This window comes from Dermacentor albipictus, chromosome 9, assembly GCF_038994185.2.
Source record: "Dermacentor albipictus isolate Rhodes 1998 colony chromosome 9, USDA_Dalb.pri_finalv2, whole genome shotgun sequence".
Taxonomy (NCBI): domain Eukaryota; kingdom Metazoa; phylum Arthropoda; class Arachnida; order Ixodida; family Ixodidae; genus Dermacentor; species Dermacentor albipictus.
The window spans coordinates 16,816,824-16,835,770 of NC_091829.1; the positions used below are offsets into that span (position 1 = coordinate 16,816,824).

The 18,947-nt window shown below is 44.3% G+C and overlaps 1 protein-coding gene across 11 annotated transcripts in view; it reads left to right on the forward strand.

Annotated features, from left to right (window-relative positions):
• LOC135903701 (uncharacterized) overlaps nt 1–18,947 on the forward strand; it is a 107,057-nt gene that overhangs the window by 9,969 nt on the left and 78,141 nt on the right. For 4 of the 11 annotated variants that reach the window (XR_010564894.1, XR_010564893.1, XM_065434051.1 and 1 more), the window contains exons 2-3: nt 482–561; nt 2,520–2,696. Coding sequence is in view for 2 of the 11 variants with exons in the window: in XM_065434051.1 (XP_065290123.1) it covers nt 553–561; nt 2,520–2,696 (186 nt within the window). In the remaining 9 variants the exon portion in view is untranslated. Of the gene's footprint in view, nt 1–481; nt 2,478–2,519; nt 2,697–4,136; nt 4,650–5,463; nt 6,466–14,594; nt 16,002–16,074; nt 16,093–18,947 lie in introns of those variants that run through there. The other 7 variants (XR_010564897.1, XR_010564892.1, XR_010564890.2 and 4 more) reach the window with 6 other exon arrangements.

Genomic DNA, 18,947 nt, shown 5'->3' on the forward strand with positions numbered 1-18,947 from the left:
GACTTCATCTTGGAGTACTTCAATTTCCCTTGCCAGCTCAGCGTTAGTCGGCATCGCAGTTAAGCACACAGAGTGAAAAGGCAGCACTGGTGGCGGCACAGAGGGTATTTTGAAGGGCTATGAAAAAATTACTAAAGCACTAACCTGCGCAAAAATTGAGGCATTGGTTAGGACCATACTTTACGCCACAACCACTGCTGCCAAAATGAAGAACACTGTCCAGAGCCAGCCACTTAAGAAAGCTTGTCTCTGCCGGCATGCAGCGCAGTTGTTCCGATGTACGCAGTTGTCGTGCAGTAGTGACGATGCAATGGTAGCCGGCTGTACATGTGTCCGCTTTGTTAGTAGGTGCTGTTCTTTGAGCTCAATTGCTATGTGATCTGCGCAAGAATTGAGGCAATAGTTAGGACCGTACTTTGCGCCACAACTACTGCTGCCGAAAAAAATGAACTGAAATTTATTAATTCTTATTGATTTCTAGCACTTCATGGGTGGCTCAGCATTGCCGAAGACGATGGACAAGGATGACAACAAGAATGACAGAGGACAACGATGAACATGGTACGAAACTTGTGACATTTGGAATGCGACCAGTGCAGCCCCGTGATGATCCAACTCGCATTCCAGCACACGCTACAATCCTGCTCTGTGCATCGGTACTTCTTACACCAAGACAAGAAGATAATACCAGTAATGCTCACTAGCTACACCAGCATCATCTTTAGTGGGGCAAGCGCCCACCAGAACTTCTGCTGCAAAACGCACCTTTCTGACTCATTCGGGGTGGTGTTGCGGTTGCTGGCATTAGTACCGTTTGTAGTGCTCCACGCCTTGCTCAAAATGAGAAAGCAATGAGAAGAAATGAGAAGCAATGAGCGGAGCATTTTCAAGACGCCGGCCTTTGTAGACCGAAGCCGAGATGGCCTACAACCAGCAAGTTTACCCTCTGCTTGAGCATCCTGTTGCTGCTGGTGCTGTGCCTGTTGCTGGTGACACAAAGAATGCCACTGGTTTCTGGCCTGACACGACCGCACTTCCTGTCCGGCTCGTGGCCTCTGTTGCAACACGAGGCCCAGCTGCGGCGGATTCGGCCTCTGTATCCATGTTTTCTGGCTCCAGATTGTATGGCTTTGGCTGCAGCCGAAACTTGTCCCTAGGCCCACCACTGCAAAGGACAGCGGACAGCTAGCTCACCTTCAAGGCACCTTTGACCACTCAAGAGATCAGGAAAGGACTACAACGGGACTAACAACCGTACAACATCTGTGGCCTGTTTACTTTGTCAGTGGGCCACAGCAATGTCTACCCACACTACTAGCCAGAAGGCTGCACATGCTTTATAATTCTTTGTGCTTAAGCAGTGAAACAAAATTTGGCGTTCCAGCTGCGACTAGTCACATGAGCTTTATATTTTTCAAATATTTTAAGTCATTTGGAATGAAAAGAAAGGGAGTTGGAATTACATCACAATGCAGAATCCCGAATATGCCCCAAATCCTTAAGTAAAAAGCATACACTTCATCCTAAGAATGTCACCTGCACGTGCCCCCACAACAGTACCAGAATACTGTCTGGTGGCCTAGTGCAGGAACTGTGGACACCAGTCTAAAAAGGATTCTTCTTGCAGACATTGCCACCACTTAATTCAAGGGCAGCACATAGTGGGCACCACATTTCAAGAAATATTGCCTTTAGATCAGAGCGCAGAGGTACACTACTCTGTTTCGTACTTGGAAGGCAACATTAAGGAAGATATGCAGCGATAGAAAACACACTCAGTATGTCTTGAAGTGCAGTTGTTTTTGACCTGAAACCCTTTCTATGGATTAATTGCTTCATATAATACAACTACAGTTTGTTGATGTCATGTCACGTCAAATTCCATGTTACTAGTGCACTTCTGTGTTCCCTGTATGCAACATGCTATGTTTTCGTGGCAAGCACAAGTGGTGCAGTGTAGCTGCTGGTCTCAGAAATGTGTCACTTTGCTTGTTTCATGGTAAATAGGTTCACATCTGCGATGCTTTCCATGTAATACATTCGCCATATATTGTAGCATAGAAGCATGAAACATAACTTTACATCAAAATACAAGCCATCTATATCTTTCACATGTAATGCACCTTTTTTGGTCAAAACTGAGAGAAGTCGTTCTCTAACATTTGTAGCATTGCCCGCTGAGAAACTGCATCCGAAAATTGCCTGCACCATTGCAATTAGATACAAAAGCAAGACTGTGTTCGCGCCATTGGCGACAGTTTATCGTCGGAGGTGGCAGGTTCGTGATGGTTGCTCTGTATTCAATTTTTGCTCAACTATGATCTGGAACAGTGTTCTTGATGAATTAGTGATGCAATTAGTGATGCACCCAATGCATCAGCATATATGGCATGCAGCTTTTCTTGCGCTGTGCCGAGCATTGATGGCAATATCTGCACATAGTGCCAGGAATGTTGTCGGCTGCATATATTGCTAAGTTCGGTGCAAAGTTCCGACAGCTGTTGCGCTGGCTGTTGTAGATGCAGCCCCAGCATGCAGGCCTGAACATCAGGGTGTGGTGCCGTCTGGCTGTTGGCTCCCGGGGACCCCGGTGGGCGGAAGGGCGGTGCTACCACAAAACGCGGAGGCATGACCATAGGCGGGACAAAGGAGCTGGGGGCAGCTCCCATCTGGAGTTATGTCAACTCTTACTACAGGTATCAATAATTAGAACTCTAAGTCGGTTTGCATTCAATGGTGTTTGAATCGGAGAAAGCTCATTGAATAGAGGACTTACGTGCAGCACTGTATTAGCTCAGTGCACAAACTAACACATAAGTGACGAGTCCTCCAAGCGTGGCTTCACGACAAAGCGGTTCCTGCTGCCATGAAGCCACACAGCTACGCTGCTGTGAAGCTGCACCTCGGGGCACAATTCACCTACATAAAACATATATAAATAATCCACATCCTGACTTGACGGCTAACGTTTATGGATTTTTGGTGCAGAGACGTTGTCTATGGGTGTATCAAAGTGGGACAGTGCTTTTATGAAGGCATTCTTATGCATAACAAAGGCATTATCTTACGAAGGCATTACGCACTGTCAAAATACGATCCATAAGGAAGAAGCACTGGCACTGCCAGGTCAGAAGCGTGACCGTGCGAGTTGGCGGGGTGTGGTATGTTAAAATTAACAGCCACAAATGCTTTTGCGTACGAAGTGCTGGGGATTTTTACACATGGAAATGCACATAATTTTGACAGGACCGCTTTGTCAGTCTGAATAAACCAGACATTCAAATTAAGCAGATTTGAATTAACATGATTCCACCATATCTCTAAAGGTGATCGGTCGAGATACACCATTGGAAGCTCATTCTTGAATAATTTCCCTTCAGTGAAGTTAAACTCTCCACGTCTTAGCTTCTGATAGCGAATGTGGTGACATGCTATATTTTCTTCTACAAACCAGCTGCACATTGCATTTAGATGCACCTTTACTTTCTAAATTAAAACCCACGAAAGTTGGGTGCACATTAGTTTCGTTGGCGTGAGGTTCAGGTGCATATGGTAAGTTAGCCAAATCGCTTTTTTATTTTGGGCTGAAATTCACTGTAGCTCCTCACTGGTTCTCTAGCACTTGCAGACGAATACAGTAAAGCCAGGAAAGGCCTCTTGTCCTTTTTGTAATGTTTGCTTTCACTTCTCACTATGCATAGGCTTGATCGTAAAATTGCTGAAAATAGACGGGTTTTTCTTGAGCAAATTTGTACATAGCAAATTTCAAATAATTCTATTGCACTTCAGTGTTCCACATGTGACATAATACTCCAAAATCTGCATCACATTAACATGCCAACACTGTGGTTTCAGTGTGAAATTTTAAAAATTGCAGTGAAGCCTTCGTTCCTTTCATCAATTAATCAATTTCTCACTACAAAATTAATTGATACAGACCTTTCAATGGACAATTTGTCAGTCTTATTTCAATGAGTGTTTTGCTCAAGCGTCACTTTTCTGCCATTAACATTGTTCATGTGCGCTGAATGTCGCAGATCAACAGTATGGCCGTAAATTATGCAGTTGTGCAAATGGTACTATGTGCAGCTACAGTTTCATACAAGTTTTTGTCATACATACCTCGGGTGCTGCAGCACTTCCGTGGGACATTTTTGCTCTCCTCCTTCCTGGAGTCGCCATTCATGCCACACGAACGCCATCCCCGGACTCTTCCGTGAGAATTTATCAGCAAGATGCCGGCAGTCAAAGCAGTACTTCTGCAAAAAACATGGGTCCTTAGATGTACTACAAGCCATATTCTTGCTGTACTTGTCCCTACCTTAAACATCAAATGGACAAATGAAATCTTGCACGAGCTGGTAATTCACATTGAACTTGCAAACACACGATATGAACATGATACAGGCAAAGGACAAGCAGTGTTGCAGGGTCTGTTTTACCTGTGCCTTTGCATACGTTCCTATCCGCAGCGTGGTTTCGCTACTTATAGTTTCACAGCCTGCTATTAGCGACAAATAGACTCGGGCTGCTAAAGTTTGCAAACTGTCTTGGTCTTGTAGCTTAAAAATACTTCCTTTGTAGCAATAGGAATTGTCACAATGTAACTGAGACTGGGACCACTCATAATTGTGAGAAACAACTTATTACATTCTCCTTGTCCCCATTTTTGCTGTGATCCTTCGTGGAGTCGAAATTCTTGCCACGCCAGTGACATCTCTGACCCTTCCGTGGGAATTTGTCAGCAAGATGCCGGCGGTCAAAGTAGTACTTCATTAAAAACATGGGTCCTTAGATGTACAAGCCATATGCCTGCTGCATTTGTCCCTGCCTTAAACAGCAAAGTGGCAAATGACATCGCCCTGAGTATGTCAAGCTTAACACAAACTTGCACGAGCTGGTAATTCACATTGAACTTGCAGACACACGCTATGAACATGATACAGGCAAAGGACAAGCAGTATTGCCAGGTTTGTTTTACCTGTGCGTTCCTATCCGCAGCGTGTTTTTGCTACATGGAGTTTCACGGCCTGCTATTAGCGACAAATAGAGACACTCAGGTTGATAAAGTTTGCAAACGTACTTGGTATTGTAGCTTAATAATGGTTCCTTTTTGCAATAGGAATTCTCGCAATTCGACTGAGACTGGGACCACTGATTATTGTAACAAACATATTGCAACATCAGGCGTAGCTACGAACTTGGCATCTTACCAGGAACGAACAGTAGCCTTCAGGAACGCTGTCTATCGGTGTTTCAAAGTGGGACAGTGCTTTGATGAAGTCATTCTTGATATGCATGTCCACTGCAAATGAGGTGCACAAGAAGCATTGTGGAAAAGCCACACATATTTAAGCAGAAGGATATCCTCACGCACACTTAGTTCATCAGCATGAAATTGCAACCAGCGGAAGCAGCCGGCGCACATTGCAAAACAAATAAATTCAACGTACGATTTTTCAGATTCCCTAGGGGCCGCGACGTCCGAGAAAATGAATGCATGCCTTTTACGACTGCCCCAGAAGCTCAAGTGCTCATACTTGGCAAGAGACGGTGGGTGCACACATGCATAATTAAGGAATACTAGCATTGAATGTAGGACTTACGTGCAGCCCTGTGTTAGCTGTGCACAAACGAACACATGAGTGACGAGTTCTGCAAGCGTGGTTCCATGGCAGAGCGGTTCCTGCTGCCATGAAGCCACACAGCTATGCTGCAGTGAAGCTGCACCTCAAGGCACAATTCACTTACGTAAAACATATACAAATAACCCACATTCTGACTTGACGGCTCACTTTTATGGATTTTTGGTGCAGAGACGTTGTCTATGGGTGTATCAAAGTGGGACAGTACTTTTATGAAGGCATTCTTACGCAATACGAAGGCATTATCTTACGAAGGCATTACGCACGTCAAAATACGATCCATAAGAAAGAAGCAGTGGCACTGCCAGGTCAGAAGCGCGACCGTGTGAGTTGGCGGAATGTGGTATGTCAAAATTAACAGCCACAAATGCTTACGCGTACAAACTGCTGGGGATTTTTGCACATCGAAATGCACATCATTTTGACAGGACCACTTTCGTTTATTTGGACTGACAGACATTTAAATTAAGTGGATTTGAATTAACATGATGCCACCATATCTCTAAAGGTGATCAGTCGAGATAAACCATACCACAGTGCTTGTTATCGGTGGGAAATGAAGCAAAAATAGCAACAATGCACGGTTTTTATATTGAAACCTCATTCTAGAACAATTTCTCTTCAGTGAAGTTACTCTCCACGTCTTAGCTTCTGACAGCGAGTGTGGTGACATCCTATATTTTCTACAAACCAGCTGCGCATCGCCTTTAGATGCACTTTTATTTTCTCAAAACCCATGACAGTTGGGTGCACATTAGATTCGTTGGCACGTTAGGTTCAGGTACATATAGTAAGTTAGCCAAATTACTTTCTTGTTCTATGCCATAATTCATGCACTGTAGCTCCTCACTGGTTAACTAGCACTTGCAGACGAATACAGTAAAGCCAGAAAAGGCCTCTAGTCCTTTTTGTAATCCTTGCTTTCACTTTTCACTAAGCAGAGGCTTGAGCATAAAATTGCTGAAAATGGAAGGGTTTCTCTTGAGCAAATTTGAACAAGGCAAATGTGACAAAATACTCGGAAATCTGCATCACATTAACATGCCAACGCTGTGGTATCAGTGCAAAATTTAAAAACCTGCAGTGAAGCCTTCGTTCCTTTCATCAATTAATCAGCTTCTCACTGCAAAATTAATTGATACAGACCTTTCAATGGACAATTTGTCAGTCTTATCTCAATGAGTGTTTTGCTCTAGTGTCACTTTACTGCCATTAACATTGTTCATGTGCGCTGGATGTCACAGATCAACAGCATGGCCATAAATTATGCAGTTCTGCAAACGGTGCTATGTGCAGCTACAGTTTCGTACAAGTTTTTGTCATGCATACCTTGAGTGCTGCAGCACTTCCATGGGACAATTGCCACCAGCAGTTGCATCGTTTTCCTTGTCCCCATTTTTGTTCTGCTCCTTCCTGGAGTCGCCATTCTTGACACGCGGGTGGCATCCCTGACTCTTCCGTAGGAATTTGTCAGCAAGATGCCGGCGGTCAAAGTAGTACTCCTGCAAAAAAACCCGAGTCCTTAAATGTAGTACAAGCCGTATGCCTGCTGCATTTGTCCCTGCCTTCAACAGCAAAGTGAAAAATGACATGGCCCTGAGTATGTCAAGCTTAACACAAACTTGCACGAGCTGGTAATTCACAATGAACTTCCAAACACATGCTATGAACATGATACAGGAAAACGATAAGCAGTGTTGCCGGGTCTATTTTACCTGTGCCTTTGCATACGTTCCTATCCGCAGCGTGGTTTTGCTACATTGAGTTTCACGGCCTGCTATTAGCGACAAATAGAGACACTCGGGCTGCTAAAGTTTGCAAACTGTCTTGGTCTTGTAGCTTAAAAATACTTCCTTTGTAGCAATAGGAATTGTCACAATGTAACTGAGACTGGGACCACTCATAATTATGAGAAACAACTTATTACATTCTCCTTGTCCCCATTTTTGCTGTGATCCTTCGTGGAGTCGCCATTCTTGCCACGCCAGTGACATCTCTGACCCTTCCGTGGGAATTTGTCAGCAATATGCCGGCGGTCATAGTAGTACTTCATTAAAAACATGGGTCCTTAGATGTACAAGCCATATGCCTGCTGCATTTGTCCCTGCCTTAAACAGCAAAGTGGCAAATGACATCGCCCTGAGTATGTCAAGCTTAACACAAACTTGCACGAGCTGGTAATTCACATTGAACTTGCAGACACACGCTATGAACATGATACAGGCAAAGGACAAGCAGTATTGCCAGGTTTGTTTTACCTGTGCGTTCCTATCCGCAGCGTGTTTTTGCTACATGGAGTTTCACGGCCTGCTATTAGCGACAAATAGAGACACTCAGGTTGATAAAGTTTGCAAACGTACTTGGTATTGTAGCTTAATAATGGTTCCTTTTTGCAATAGGAATTCTCGCAATTCGACTGAGACTGGGACCACTGATTATTGTAACAAACATATTGCAACATCAGGCGTAGCTACGAACTTGGCATCTTACCAGGAACGAACAGTAGCCTTCAGGAACGCTGTCTATCGGTGTTTCAAAGTGGGACAGTGCTTTGATGAAGTCATTCTTGATATGCATGTCCACTGCAAATGAGGTGCACAAGAAGCATTGTGGAAAAGCCACACATATTTAAGCAGAAGGATATCCTCACGCACACTTAGTTCATCAGCATGAAATTGCAACCAGCGGAAGCAGCCGGCGCACATTGCAAAACAAATAAATTCAACGTACGATTTTTCGGATTCCCTAGGGGCCGCGACGTCCGAGAAAATGAATGCATGCCTTTTACGACTGCCCCAGAAGCTCAAGTGCTCATACTTGGCAAGAGACGGTGGGTGCACACATGCATAATTAAGGAATACTAGCATTGAATGTAGGACTTACGTGCAGCCCTGTGTTAGCTGTGCACAAACGAACACATGAGTGACGAGTTCTGCAAGCGTGGTTCCATGGCAGAGCGGTTCCTGCTGCCATGAAGCCACACAGCTATGCTGCAGTGAAGCTGCACCTCAAGGCACAATTCACTTACGTAAAACATATACAAATAACCCACATTCTGACTTGACGGCTCACTTTTATGGATTTTTGGTGCAGAGACGTTGTCTATGGGTGTATCAAAGTGGGACAGTACTTTTATGAAGGCATTCTTACGCAATACGAAGGCATTATCTTACGAAGGCATTACGCACGTCAAAATACGATCCATAAGAAAGAAGCAGTGGCACTGCCAGGTCAGAAGCGCGACCGTGTGAGTTGGCGGAATGTGGTATGTCAAAATTAACAGCCACAAATGCTTACGCGTACAAACTGCTGGGGATTTTTGCACATCGAAATGCACATCATTTTGACAGGACCACTTTCGTTTATTTGGACTGACAGACATTTAAATTAAGTGGATTTGAATTAACATGATGCCACCATATCTCTAAAGGTGATCAGTCGAGATAAACCATACCACAGTGCTTGTTATCGGTGGGAAATGAAGCAAAAATAGCAACAATGCACGGTTTTTATATTGAAACCTCATTCTAGAACAATTTCTCTTCAGTGAAGTTACTCTCCACGTCTTAGCTTCTGACAGCGAGTGTGGTGACATCCTATATTTTCTACAAACCAGCTGCGCATCGCCTTTAGATGCACTTTTATTTTCTCAAAACCCATGACAGTTGGGTGCACATTAGATTCGTTGGCACGTTAGGTTCAGGTACATATAGTAAGTTAGCCAAATTACTTTCTTGTTCTATGCCATAATTCATGCACTGTAGCTCCTCACTGGTTAACTAGCACTTGCAGACGAATACAGTAAAGCCAGAAAAGGCCTCTAGTCCTTTTTGTAATCCTTGCTTTCACTTTTCACTAAGCAGAGGCTTGAGCATAAAATTGCTGAAAATGGAAGGGTTTCTCTTGAGCAAATTTGAACAAGGCAAATGTGACAAAATACTCGGAAATCTGCATCACATTAACATGCCAACGCTGTGGTATCAGTGCAAAATTTAAAAACCTGCAGTGAAGCCTTCGTTCCTTTCATCAATTAATCAGTTTCTCACTGCAAAATTAATTGATACAGACCTTTCAATGGACAATTTGTCAGTCTTATCTCAATGAGTGTTTTGCTCTAGTGTCACTTTACTGCCATTAACATTGTTCATGTGCGCTGGATGTCACAGATCAACAGCATGGCCATAAATTATGCAGTTCTGCAAACGGTGCTATGTGCAGCTACAGTTTCGTACAAGTTTTTGTCATGCATACCTTGAGTGCTGCAGCACTTCCATGGGACAATTGCCACCAGCAGTTGCATCGTTTTCCTTGTCCCCATTTTTGTTCTGCTCCTTCCTGGAGTCGCCATTCTTGACACGCGGGTGGCATCCCTGACTCTTCCGTAGGAATTTGTCAGCAAGATGCCGGCGGTCAAAGTAGTACTCCTGCAAAAAAACCCGAGTCCTTAAATGTAGTACAAGCCGTATGCCTGCTGCATTTGTCCCTGCCTTCAACAGCAAAGTGAAAAATGACATGGCCCTGAGTATGTCAAGCTTAACACAAACTTGCACGAGCTGGTAATTCACAATGAACTTCCAAACACATGCTATGAACATGATACAGGAAAACGATAAGCAGTGTTGCCGGGTCTATTTTACCTGTGCCTTTGCATACGTTCCTATCCGCAGCGTGGTTTTGCTACATTGAGTTTCACGGCCTGCTATTAGCGACAAATAGAGACACTCGGGCTGCTAAAGTTTGCAAACTTTCTTGGTATTGTAGCTTAAAAATAGTTCCCTCGTAGCAATAGGAATTGTCACAATGTAACTGAGACTGGGACCACTCATAATTATGAGAAACAACTTATTACATTCTCCTTGTCCCCATTTTTGTTCTGATCCTTCGTGGAGTCGCCATTCTTGCCACACCAGTAACATCTCTGACTCTTCCGTGGGAATTTGTCGGCAAGATGCCGGCGGTCAAAGTAGTACTTCTGCAAAATACATGGGTCCTTAGATGTACAAGCCATATGCCTGCTGCATTTGTCCCTGCCTTAAACAGCAAAGTGGCAAATGACATCGCCCTGAATATGTCAAGCTTAACACAAACTTGCACGAGCTGGTAATTCACATTGAACTTGCAGACACACGCTATGAACATGATACAGGCAAAGGACAAGCAGTATTGCCAGGTTTGTTTTACCTGTGCGTTCCTATCCGCAGCGTGTTTTTGCTACATGGAGTTTCACGGCCTGCTATTAGCGACAAATAGAGACACTCAGGTTGATAAAGTTTGCAAACGTACTTGGTATTGTAGCTTAATAATGGTTCCTTTTTGCAATAGGAATTCTCGCAATTCGACTGAGACTGGGACCACTGATTATTGTAACAAACATATTGCAACATCAGGCGTAGCTACGAACTTGGCATCTTACCAGGAACGAACAGTAGCCTTCAGGAACGCTGTCTATCGGTGTTTCAAAGTGGGACAGTGCTTTGATGAAGTCATTCTTGATATGCATGTCCACTGCAAATGAGGTGCACAAGAAGCATTGTGGAAAAGCCACACATATTTAAGCAGAAGGATATCCTCACGCACACTTAGTTCATCAGCATGAAATTGCAACCAGCGGAAGCAGCCGGCGCACATTGCAAAACAAATAAATTCAACGTACGATTTTTCGGATTCCCTAGGGGCCGCGACGTCCGAGAAAATGAATGCATGCCTTTTACGACTGCCCCAGAAGCTCAAGTGCTCATACTTGGCAAGAGACGGTGGGTGCACACATGCATAATTAAGGAATACTAGCATTGAATGTAGGACTTACGTGCAGCCCTGTGTTAGCTGTGCACAAACGAACACATGAGTGACGAGTTCTGCAAGCGTGGTTCCATGGCAGAGCGGTTCCTGCTGCCATGAAGCCACACAGCTATGCTGCAGTGAAGCTGCACCTCAAGGCACAATTCACTTACGTAAAACATATACAAATAACCCACATTCTGACTTGACGGCTCACTTTTATGGATTTTTGGTGCAGAGACGTTGTCTATGGGTGTATCAAAGTGGGACAGTACTTTTATGAAGGCATTCTTACGCAATACGAAGGCATTATCTTACGAAGGCATTACGCACGTCAAAATACGATCCATAAGAAAGAAGCAGTGGCACTGCCAGGTCAGAAGCGCGACCGTGTGAGTTGGCGGAATGTGGTATGTCAAAATTAACAGCCACAAATGCTTACGCGTACAAACTGCTGGGGATTTTTGCACATCGAAATGCACATCATTTTGACAGGACCACTTTCGTTTATTTGGACTGACAGACATTTAAATTAAGTGGATTTGAATTAACATGATGCCACCATATCTCTAAAGGTGATCAGTCGAGATAAACCATACCACAGTGCTTGTTATCGGTGGGAAATGAAGCAAAAATAGCAACAATGCACGGTTTTTATATTGAAACCTCATTCTAGAACAATTTCTCTTCAGTGAAGTTACTCTCCACGTCTTAGCTTCTGACAGCGAGTGTGGTGACATCCTATATTTTCTACAAACCAGCTGCGCATCGCCTTTAGATGCACTTTTATTTTCTCAAAACCCATGACAGTTGGGTGCACATTAGATTCGTTGGCACGTTAGGTTCAGGTACATATAGTAAGTTAGCCAAATTACTTTCTTGTTCTATGCCATAATTCATGCACTGTAGCTCCTCACTGGTTAACTAGCACTTGCAGACGAATACAGTAAAGCCAGAAAAGGCCTCTAGTCCTTTTTGTAATCCTTGCTTTCACTTTTCACTAAGCAGAGGCTTGAGCATAAAATTGCTGAAAATGGAAGGGTTTCTCTTGAGCAAATTTGAACAAGGCAAATGTGACAAAATACTCGGAAATCTGCATCACATTAACATGCCAACGCTGTGGTATCAGTGCAAAATTTAAAAACCTGCAGTGAAGCCTTCGTTCCTTTCATCAATTAATCAGTTTCTCACTGCAAAATTAATTGATACAGACCTTTCAATGGACAATTTGTCAGTCTTATCTCAATGAGTGTTTTGCTCTAGTGTCACTTTACTGCCATTAACATTGTTCATGTGCGCTGGATGTCGCAGATCAACAGCATGGCCATAAATTATGCAGTTCTGCAAACGGTGCTATGTGCAGCTACAGTTTCGTACAAGTTTTTGTCATGCATACCTTGAGTGCTGCAGCACTTCCATGGGACAATTGCCACCAGCAGTTGCATCGTTTTCCTTGTCCCCATTTTTGTTCTGCTCCTTCCTGGAGTCGCCATTCTTGACACGCGGGTGGCATCCCTGACTCTTCCGTAGGAATTTGTCAGCAAGATGCCGGCGGTCAAAGTAGTACTCCTGCAAAAAAACCCGAGTCCTTAAATGTAGTACAAGCCGTATGCCTGCTGCATTTGTCCCTGCCTTCAACAGCAAAGTGAAAAATGACATGGCCCTGAGTATGTCAAGCTTAACACAAACTTGCACGAGCTGGTAATTCACAATGAACTTCCAAACACATGCTATGAACATGATACAGGAAAACGATAAGCAGTGTTGCCGGGTCTATTTTACCTGTGCCTTTGCGTATGTTCCTGTCAACAGCTTGCTTTTGCTACTTTAATTTTCAAGGCCTGTCGTTCGCGATAACGAGAGACGCTCAGGGTGCTAAAGTTTGTAAACTTTCTTGGTATTGTAGCTTGATAATGGTTCCTTTTTGCAATAGGAATTCTCGCAATTTGACTGAGACTGGGACCACTGATTATTGCAACAAACAACTTAGTACATATAAAGCTACAGCAATGAGGTTACACTGTGGTTTATAAAGCTGGTTTTCAAGATCATGCATAGGTCACCACCGGTTATGCCCATGTTGCGCAGTGCTGTGCTGTAATCCCACATAGGCCTACATTATGTGATCCTCTTATCTTTTTAAAAACGCCGTGGCCCCCTGTTGGCCATGCGAAAGGGAGTGGGAGCCCTCTCAAATCACTCCACTGCAGTCTTTTCTCTCACCCTTAATATTGCATCAAACATGCAATAACCTTGTTAAAAAAATTCCAAGATTTTGTGTGCCAACACCAAAGTATTATTATGAGATATGCTGTAATGGGAGGACTCCGTATTACTTTTGACCACCTGGTGTTCTTTTAACATGCACCCAGTGCACGGTAGAGGGGCGCTTTCACATTTCGCCTCCCTCGAAATGCAGCCACAGTGGCCGGGATTTGATCCCATGCCCATGGTCTTAGCAGTGAAATGGTGAAGCCTATACGCCCTCACGGCAGGTAAATAATCTTGTATACTATCGTGAAAAGCCATGTTCTCAGCATTACTTACCCCCCCCCCCCTTGCCCAATTATAGTCAATTGTCTCATAAAACATGCTTTTACGCTCGATGCAAAATCTGGTGTAGTTATAGAAGACTGAGTTTGAGGATTTGAAAGGACTATGTACTACTACATGACTACTATGTACTATGAAGGGACTATGTTCTAATCATGTACTACTACATGAATTTGTTGCATCTTTGTGCTTTATACATTCTTGTAATGTTATTGTGCGTTACCTTCCTACACTTCAAATTAATTTTATGTCTTGATGCTTGCAGGCACTTATTACCTTCATGCATTAACTCAACAATCACTGTTAATTTTCTTTTTTTCCGATGACCGTTTTTCAGCTGCTAGCTATTGTTACAAAGTTATATGTTGCTCTGTTCAAGATGTGCCTTCACGTACCTAAACTTTCCCGAATTTTGCCGCGGATTCTGTTTTCAAAGCATCTTGTATAGTCGGATTACGGGTGCGATGCTAATAGTGATGCGCATTCTGGAATGTACAATGAATGTACCCGAGTGTACAATGCATGTGCATTGTGCTCATTGCAATTGGTTGTGCTCATCTTTGCGTGTTACTTGTTTTTCTGGGGATTCTTGTGCCAAATAAAGAGTTATATTTGCAGCTGAAAGTTCTGGCACTGTGTGGCGCATTAGTGGCGCACTCTGCCACTCGCATTGTTCAAGCTGAGCACATTGCAACTCAACTGGCTGCCCAATACGTTACGGAGCCGAACCGAAGCTGGATGCCACTTGCCTACAGTGGATGCCACTTGCCTACAGTGGATGCCACTTGCCTACAGTGGATGCCACTTGCCTACAGTGGATCGCGTGCGCCAAGGAAACCTGAAACACGATCACTGCCCCCTAAATTGTGTACCTTTCGTCGCAGCGGACCACGAGTTCGCAAAGAAAACACGCAGCAGCTTCTGTGAAGACATGTCCCACTTTAGTGTTCTATCGATTCCTGTGAAGGAGGGATCCACCCTAATTTTTTTTACAGTATATGCAAACAGTGACCACCCTTTCTATGCAAGCATAAATGATACTTCTACCAGGCTCTATCAACACTCTTCTCGCTACGTGCGACGGATCTGTGTGAATAAATGGGTGTCCCGCATTTTTAACATTCCCCGATGCCTCCCTGAAAGCTGTTGCCACCATGGTGGCGGCAGCTCACCGATTGTGACATGTCGTTTTTCGAGGTTGCAAACCGTGCCCCAGAGATACACATTAAAATGCACTTCCTCAAACTCCAGGCAAAGTACTCATGCCCAGAATATTACACTGATGCATCAATGTCACAGGCTGCTGTTTCTTATGCAGCACTTTGTTCATCCTTCTCTGAATCGGACGTTTTGCATCCTGGAGCTAGGTTTACATGATCGAGGCGTGCATGGTATTGACAGCTGTTAAACGCACCCGGAAATCTAAAAGACCTATGTACTGACTTTTTTTAGTGTCGCAAGATCCATAAGGTCACCTACTTAACAGAAGAATCTGTACTTAATGGGCTTTATTCACTCCTTTGTACAAGCTATATCTCTAAGCAGCATACTACAATATGCTGGGCGCCTGGACATAGAGGTATTGAGGGCAATGTACGTGTAAACGAAACTGCCACCTCAATATTCACAAAACCCAGAAACTTCTCAGTAGCTGTCCCTGCATTAGACTTGAAACCTTTCTTACAGAGAAAGCTTAGGAGCTACTGGCAGTGCTTATGGGACACTGAAAAATCCGAAAGGTTGCATGTCATTAAACCACAGCTAGAAAAATAGTCACTTATATGAAAAATGCAGCGAACCAAGGTTATCATGTGTCGACTTAAATCGGATGCACCTACGGCTTTTGACTGGTGATGAGCCATCCAACTGTGGTAAATGTGGCATGATGTGTCCTCCACGTTTCGGTGAAATGTCGTGAATTATAGTTCACAGAAACATTTTCATTTACCACACCATCAACAACCTCTGCTACGTCTGGTAATATTATTAGGCAATGACCCGCTGTTGACATTAAATCAAGCTTAGCTTTTTTGAAGAGTGCTGGTGTACTTCACCCAAGTTGTACAGTCAAGCGATTTGTAGCACGGCTTCTTTTCAGAGGCTGCTGCAGAAGTATTTCGAGCACGTGCCTCCCGTTTCTTGCACTCTAGGACCCGCATAAGGCATATGTCGACATAATGCTGTTTGCACAATAAAATACTGGTTGAAAGTCGGCAATTTGTATCAGTCACATCCCACCGTTCAACGCTGTTACTCGCTTTCTTTCATTTCCTGCACCAGATCACTGTGACATAATAAATTTTGAAAGCGTCTTCGAGGACCTGGATAATTCTTCAGCGGTAAACACACACTACATTGTGCTCTAAAAAAGCCAAAGATTGAACATGTTGAGTATCGTGGGCTTTTTCTGAGCCAATATGACCAAAATACGAAAAACTTTGAAATTCGTGAGGTCATAGTGACAGATTTGGCGCAAAGTTCTCTTCATTTTCTCTTCCAATTATCAACCTAGTATTTTGAAGTTAACGACAACTGAGTTTTCACAGAACTCTTATATATCTAAACTTATTCAGTGTTTTGCTTTAATGTCCCGTTAAGATAACATGAAAGTCCATCAGAAAATACTTCCAAAAACAAATAATGCTTTAATTTCTTTTTACTTACAAATAGAGTCCTGATGAATTTGTGATGCCCATTGTGCATCAGTTTTTGCGAACAAGCATCGCCACAGGAAAGGGATAGGGGGGAATGGAATGGAAAACTTTATTGACTCTTAAGGTTTTAGCAGGTCGAGGCCGAAGTCTTCATTCTTGAAGCTTGGGTCCTCTTCAGCCATGGATGGGCCCCTAGTCCAGGGCTCCACTGAGCCGGGCAGCCTCGCACGCATGCGCTATTCGAGGTCTTTGAGCCCCTAGCTTGCGGCTGGCGAGCCAGCTCTCCCATTGCTCCGCACTTGGTGTTTTGTGTTTGTGGAATGCCTGGTTTCTTGTACACTCCCATGTAATGTGGTATAATGTTGGTTTAGCTCCACACCACGGACAGGTTGTGCTATACTGCATAGGGAACATCCTACTTAGTATGTGTAAGTTTGGGAAGGAGCCCGTTTGCAGTCTCCGCCATCCTGCGGCCTCCTCCTTTCTTAATGCTTTATGTGGTGGGGGATATTGATATCTTAGCCCCTTAGAGGTTTAATAGCTCTGAATAGCTGTTCCCGCAGTTGATCTGTGGCCCCTCTGGGGCGGTTGACGTTCCTGCTCGGCTGGTCATCCCTCGAGCTAGGCAGTCTGCCCCTACGTTGCCCCTGATCCCTGCGTGGCTTGGTATCCAGATAATGTTATGCGTGGGTTGTCCCTCAGCAATTGGAACTCTGCTGAGGATATTGAGCGCCATGTTACTAATTCTGCCTCTTATATGGCTCCGGCACGTCTCTTGTGAATCTGTTAGAATATTGAGGTATATTCCTGTACTATAACCTTCTTCCGCTGCCAGTGCGACAGCAATTTCCTCTGCGTCAGTTATGTTAGCCACTTCGGCCGTGAGTCCTGTGATTAATGCTCCTTGATTATTTACTACTACCGCTGCCGCGTTGTTTTTGTGTGCTTGCGAGTATAGGGACGCATTGGTATAGACTGTATTGTCCCGCTGTCCCATCGTCTTTTCGCAAAACCCTGCCCCAGCCTGTCTCCTACTCGCATGGAGATTTGGGTCCATGTTGCGAAGGATAGGTTGTATGCGTAGTTTCTTAGTGGGTCTGGTATTGTGGCCCTGCTACTTTGTGGTTTTTCTACTTCCCGACCTAGCTTTGTCAGGAGCGCCCTTCCCGTTGTTGTATTGCTGAATCTTCGTACTTGTGCCTTGAGCTGGCATGCCCTTAGTTCTTCAAAAGTGTTGCTGATTCCAAGTTGCACGAGTTTGTCGTTGGATGTGTTCCTTGGGAGGTGGAGAGCTGTTTTATACGCTTTCCAGAGGATGGTCTCCACTTGCTCTTTTTCGGTTTTGGTGATTGCATGGTACGGCAGTGAGTATGTGACTCGGCTGACTATCAGGCTGTTGACCAACCTGAGTGTGTCCTCCTCTTTCATGCCATATCTCTTGTGTGCCACTCTGCTAATCATTCGGCCCACCTGTCCTGCTGCTTTGTTTAGCAGGCAGATTGTGTGGCTGCATTTCCGGCTTCCTTGCAGCCACATGCCGAGGATTCTAATCATCTTTTGTTCCGGGATGTTCTGTCCTTCTAGCCTTACTTCGAGCGGGGCATCAGTGGGGTGTCTGCCCACCCTGAGGAGTTCAGATTTCTCCGTGGAGCATCTGAGGCCTCTTTGCTTTGTGTATTCTTCGATGCAGGCGGCAGCTTCTTGTAGTGCCTCTTGTTTATCCCCTAGTGAGCCTTGAGTAGTCCAGATCGTTATGTCGTCCACGTACATTGCGTGACTGATTCCTTGGATCTTGCTAAGTTTCTTGGTAAGGTTGACCATTGCTATGTTGAAGAGTACTGGCGAGATTACCGAGCCTTGCGGAGTGCCCTTGCATGGCGTTTGAAAGGCGTCACTACGTAGGTCTCCCAGGCCTACTGTCGCTGTTCTGTCGGTTAGGAAGAGTCTTATATAGTCATGGACTTTCTTCCCACAATTAGTGGTGTTAATCCCCTCCATAATGGCAGCGTAGGACACGTTGTCAAAGGCTCCCTTGATCTCGATGGCCATGACCACGTTTTCCCCGTTTTTCAGCATTGTCTCGAGTACCTCTTCCTTTAGCTGCAGCAAAATATCTTGGGTAGACAAGTTTGCCCTGAAGCCGAACATGGTGTTGGGGTACCATCCTCAGTCTTCAAGATGCGTTTGGATTCTTGGGGTCACTATTCTTTCGTACAGCTTGCCTAGGCATGATGTAAGCGAAATTGGTCTGAGATTTTCAATTTGGAGTTTTTTTGCTGAGTTTGGGAATCGTCACCACTACGGCGTGTTTCCGCTC